This window comes from Limulus polyphemus, unplaced genomic scaffold (assembly GCF_000517525.1).
Source record: "Limulus polyphemus unplaced genomic scaffold, Limulus_polyphemus-2.1.2 Scaffold3975, whole genome shotgun sequence".
Classification (NCBI taxonomy): domain Eukaryota; kingdom Metazoa; phylum Arthropoda; class Merostomata; order Xiphosura; family Limulidae; genus Limulus; species Limulus polyphemus.
This window is the reverse complement of record NW_013669585.1, coordinates 70009-76026: the sequence shown is the minus strand read 5'-3', so window position 1 is coordinate 76026 and position 6018 is coordinate 70009. Positions and strand designations below refer to the sequence as shown.

General features: G+C 33.2%; 1 protein-coding gene across 1 annotated transcript in view; it reads right to left on the bottom strand.

The window, feature by feature from the left end:
- Positions 1-6018, bottom strand: part of LOC106470384 (alpha-catulin-like) — a 51128-nt gene that overhangs the window by 16984 nt on the left and 28126 nt on the right. The window contains exons 5-8 of the mRNA XM_022398985.1: positions 4750-4839; positions 3703-3969; positions 3343-3546; positions 282-368 (exon numbers count right to left, since the gene is read on the bottom strand). Of these exons, the coding sequence (XP_022254693.1) occupies positions 282-368; positions 3343-3546; positions 3703-3969; positions 4750-4839 (648 nt within the window). The remainder of the gene's footprint in view (positions 1-281; positions 369-3342; positions 3547-3702; positions 3970-4749; positions 4840-6018) is intronic.

The window sequence follows — 6018 nt, the reverse complement described above, 5'->3', positions numbered from 1 at the left end:
ATACTTCTACATTGTTTTACACTAATACTCCTACATTGTTTTACATTCATACTTCTACATTGTTTTACATTCATACTTCTACATTGTTCTTAGACTCCTTTGTTATTCTAACTTCAACATTTTACATTTTAAACTGACATATCAGTATTCTATATGATCTTAGTGTTTGAATCTGATTTTCATATTACAAAATATTTACAAATTACACAATCGTATAGTGAATGCTATGCGAGATATCAGTTTTAAGCAAATCATGAATTTATAACTATTATTTTTCTTACTTGCTTTTTCAAGTCCTCGCATGACTTAAGGAGATGTTGAATGGATACTTCTAAGTCTTCAGTAGGAGATAGAGATACGGCTTGGTCCTGAAAACAGGCTCAAATTTAAAAAACGTTGTCACAGACCTATATATCAATATAAATGACTTTGCTTTTCCATTTTTATTAATACTAGTAGATGCTCATTCATACAATTCAACTGTAATATTTTCTTTTTGAGTTTCCTTACTGATAATAGGTATTATTTTCTTACAAGTTATAGCTTTTACAGTAAGTAAGATTTGTTTCAGAACAGTTGAAGATCATTCTCAATTACACAAGTTTTAACGGTAAAGAAGTTATCAGTATTTAAATCAATATTCAACATTCATTAATCTCAGGTTCATGTTTTAGCACTGTTCAGACAAACTGTTGTTGTTTTTTCTTCATATCTTCACAGACAAACTAAAAAAACATAAAAAGCGAGCCCTCTTACACTACCCCATATATAGAAGATACTTCTACCAGAAATTTGGGAAAGACTAGCACATAAATATAACCTTAACATAACGACTAGGTTTACTTTCACCCCATGAATAAAAATTAAACACATTTTAGAAAATGTACATATCACTCCCCTCCCCCTACCAGGACACATTTAAAAAATACAGTGTAACAATAACCCTGTCATTTACTTAGGTGAGACATGGCATAATATGAACATCGGGTTACCTTCCCAAGTCCACGAACATATGAACAGAAACAAACTCAGATTTTCTGAACTGAATGTCTCAGTACTAAAACATGACATTAATAGAAGAAAAGACAGAGAGCTTTATTAACAAAAACAAAGAATTCTACAATTAACAAATACCCAGTCACATCTCTGATCGTTATTTACCAGACATTCCTAATCTTATGCAAATATTTCACACAACATTTCCACATTTTCGTATTTATTCACTTATCGTTTGTTTTCTTGTTCAGTTATAAATAAATAATCTGTGTATTCACGTGGATTGATATGTACATGGATAAGTAACTACTATCCTAAAATTTAAATACATTGCTAGATTGTTGAATGTTGATTTAAATACTAAAACCTTCTTTACCGTTAAGAATTTTGTAATTGAGAATGATCGCACCAGTGATCGAAATGTCGTACCTGTTTTAAAAATATTCCTCATTGCTGTAAAAACTGTAAGCTGTAATAAAATAATAATCCAACGGTGATTTTCCTAAAAATAGTGATAAATAATCTTAAAATATGCAGTCTACTAAGTTCCTTGGATCATAGCGTATATGCAATATGATTGTCCAGTAGGCTGTTTACGACCGACCGTATTTTGTTTTTTGTTATTTTATGTGTTGTTTCGATAAAGAAAATTGCATTCCATTTGTTTTCAAGCAAAGGAGATTAACTGCAATGCATTGTTAGCAAAAATATTTGGGTTACGATGAAATGAGTGCATATAGCACAATAGAGCGTTCAAGTTTACTAAGTAGCCGCGGGAATTTTTCCGCTGAATGCCACCGTTCCTTGTCATTTTACAGAGCGCAAGAAAAGACCGCTACTGAAATGAGAGGTTTTTATAGTTGTCATTTCTATGAGAAGTGTCAAAGGGGAGATATTTAGTTTTATTCAGATCAGTTTATGTGACATGCTACAATAAAATCAGTCATGTATATAAACTAGACAATAACAAAAATATCATCAAGCAGGTTCCCCTCTTTATGCGTTTTTACAGTTAATTCTCCTATCTTTGAAATATTTCTGTCAGTAGACGAAGAAACTCCCGTTTTTCTCATGAAATTTTCCATCACAAAAAAGAAACATTTTTGTTCTTAAGTTCTCAGCACACACAAAGACATATCGATGTTGATATCAATATGAAGTTTTAAGAAGTGTAAAAAGTTAGTAATTTTCCTGTAATATACTATTGAAAATAATTATTTTCACACACACATATATATATATATTAAGACCAACCGTTCTGGAGATACAGAGCATGACAGACAGACAGATATCCGGCTGGTATATATGGAAAGAATGAATTCGCAAATACACAAAATATACATAACACTGTACTTAGAGATCTGGGCTTTGAAAACCTACAAGATGGTTACCTTGACCCAACTTATATAACTGTCCAATTTGTTTAAGCATTAAATCCATCCAAATTTATCTGATTTATTTTTGAAAATGACAGTTACGCTTAAAATTGTGTCTATGGTAAAACAACTTTATTGCTGTAGTCAGCTCATATTAGGTTACCGTCAAGGTTTTAGAGATTTATTTCTGTAGTCAGCTCATATTAAGTTACCGTCAAGGTTTTAATGTTTTAATGCTGTTGTCAGCTCATATAAGGTTAACGTCAAGGTTTTACTGTTTTAATGCTGTTGTCACCTCATATTAGGTTAACGTCAAGGTTTTACAGATTTATTGCTGTAGTCATCTCATATTATTTTAACGTCAATATTTTACTGTTTTAATGCTGTAGTCAGCTCATATTAGGTTAACGTCAAGGTTTTACTGTTTTAATGCTGTTGTCACCTCATATTATTTTAACATCAAAGTTTTAGAGATTTATTTCTGTAGTCAGCTCATATTATTTAAACGTCAATATTTTAGAGATTTATTTCTGTAGTCAGCTCATATTATTTAAACGTCAATATTTTACTGTTTTAATGCTGTAGTCAGCTCATATTAGGCTAATGTCAAGGTTTTACTGTTTATGCTGTTTATCTAAGTTTTAGATTCTGAAGTAAACCTTTCCGCTAACGACTAATCACCTTATGTCGTTATCATTCACACTAATTATGCTGAAAATTGGTGTCTCTAGGTGCGACAGCGATACGTTTATGCAAAAATTCAATGTTCGATTCCTCGCCGTGGGCATAGTACAGACAGCCTACTGTGCACGGCACAACAACGCTAAACCCAAATAGGACTATTTGATAACTTTTCATTATTTAAGTTCACCAAGGTCATTCGTATTGTAGCTTTTCCGTATCTAGGTCTCTAAGACTTCAATTAAATATAGACAAATATATATATATTAATTCCATCGTTAAGACTCACCAGTTCAACTCCTATTCTCAATATTTGGTTAAGGTCTATTTTAACACGCTCACAGATGAGTAAAATATTTTCCCTGTGTTCTTGGGAAGTGTAGGCCGAGTCAGTGAAATCTTGAGTTCGTTCCACAATAGTTTCTAAGGCACTTAACAACTGGTCCCTATACACTGATACCGCTACTATTGTCTTGATTCCATCCAACAGATCCTGCCAATAAACCGTCGATAGTAAAGAAAAACAAGAGTTAATAAATATTTTAACGAACACAGACATACTGGTAGAAGGTAAGAGCAGAATACCAAGTGATCTAAAACATCAAGCTTGTATCCCATATAAACTGGGTGTTGGTCTCTACTGGCTTACCTCGAATCTGTTCAAAGCATTGTGCACTGTAAAGTATTGTTCTAACTCTTCAAGTTTCCACACCGAAGAATGAAAACGTTTGTTTTGTTTGCCAACAGCAGTCCCGTTCCTCTTGGGAGCAGTGTTATCTCTCTTAGAGGCTACCAAGTCCGGAAGAACGCCGTCTTTAAGTATACAGTGAATGAGGTCCATAGCTCTTCTCATCTGTAGGAAAACCGAGTCTCTGTTCTCTCGAGCTGTTTCACAGTCAGGGTGGCACAGACAAGCCTTCAATTAAAAAAAGGAGCAACCAGTTTTTAAAATGTAAACACATTTACTCCGAATTCCGTAACAAAAAAATTACCTAATTCGTCAAACTAGCATCACTTAGCTGTCAATTCTTCGTTTCCAGTTAGAGTTTTTTAAACTATTTCGTACATATTAGGTGGTAAACGTGTGGGGTGAAAATTGATCAACGAATTTTCTAAAACAATTTTTTTTACATCAGTCTTTCTGGTATTAAAATGATAAAAGTTTCAATAAGAACATTTTGAATTAGTTCAAAAATATCAAACTGTTATCAGTTGGGTGAGGAGTTAGACGGGAATTCGTAAAACATATTAATCATATATATATATTTTAAAACAAGGAATGAAACTCCAGTTTCAATATATACTGAAACCAACATTGGTATCTTATAATTCTATTTCGAAACAAGACAGAGAGAATTCAGACATTTAAAATAGAAGTTGTAAAATGATTCATAAGTCTATAGAATAACCGTTGAAGTTTGTTACATTAGTCTACAGATTAACCGTTGTAGAATGTTACGTTCGTCTACAGAGTATCGTTGTGACATTAGTCCACCAAACAATTGTTATTCATAACGTCGGAGTTCCAGTGTTCAACATGGTTCATTAAGTAGAGTAAATAATGCACTATAACTAGTAAAAGCTTCGTAGAATATGTGACAGAAATAATTGAAGAAAGGATTGTTCCTATGAAGTACTGAATCAGAAGTATAAAACGAACATGAAATATGAAAGTCAGAACACATTGCTAATCTACCTTTGAAGATGTGAGAAACATAACTGCTGATCGTTGTAAAACTTGACCTGCTACTTTCATCTGAGCTCGTCGTCGATCGTCTCTGTAGTTCTGAAAAAACAGAAGCAATATATCAAAACCAGACTGACAGTTTTCATAAACTGATTTACACCAACAGAAATGTTAGCTTTTTACTCTTCGCTGTAACAACATAACGTTCGAAAATCGGAGAATCAAATGTACAAACACAGATATTAAAGGTTGCTCTTACACTGAATAGTCTGTTTATACCGAGCTGTTTTTGTATGTGTCAATTCTACTGAATATATCATCTTTGTTTCTTCCCAGCTGTTCCTGTTGGTTTTATTATCACTCAATAAAGTTTGGTTGTTTCTCCTCATTTGTTCCTGTTGGTTTTATTATCACTGAATATAGTTTGGTTGTTTCTCCCCAGCTGTTCCTGTTAATTTTATTATCACTGAATGAAATTTGGTTGTTTCTCCCCAGCTGTTCCTGTTAATTTTATTATCACTGAATATAGTTTGGTTGTTTCTTCCCAGCTGTTCCTGTTAATTTTATTATCACTAAATAAAATGTGGTTGATTCTCCTCATTTGTTCCTGTTGGTTTTCACTCAATAAAATGTGGTTGTTTCTCCCCAGCTGTTCCTGTTGGTTTTATTATCACTGAATATAGTTTGGTTGTTCCTCCTCAGTTGTTCCTGTCAGTTTTATTATCACTGAATATAGTTTGGTTGTTCCTCCTCAGCTGTTCCTGTTAATTTTATTATCACTGAATGAAATTTGGTTGTTTCTCCCCAGCTGTTCCTGTTAATTTTATTATCACTGAATATAGTTTGGTTGTTTCTCCCCAGTTGTTCCTGTTGGTTTTACATGCGCTTAATACAGTTTGGTTGTTCCTCCTCAGCTGTTCCTGTCAGTTTTATTAGTACTTAATAGTTTGGATGTTTCTCCCCAGCTGTTCCTGTTGGTTTTATTATCACTGAATAAAATTTGGTTGTTTCTCCTCATTTGTTCCTGTTGGTTTTACTATCACTGAATATAGTTAGGTTGTTTCTCCCCAGTTGTTCCTGTTGGTTTTACATGCGCTGAATACAGTTTGGTTGTTTCTCCCCAGCTGTTCCTGTCAGTTTTATTAGTACTGAATAGTTTGGTTGTTTCTCCCCAGCTGTTCCTGTTAGTTTTATTAGTACTGAATAAAATTTGGTTGTTTCTCCTCATTTGTTCCTGTTAATTTTATTATCACTGAATAAAGTTTGATTGTTTCTCCT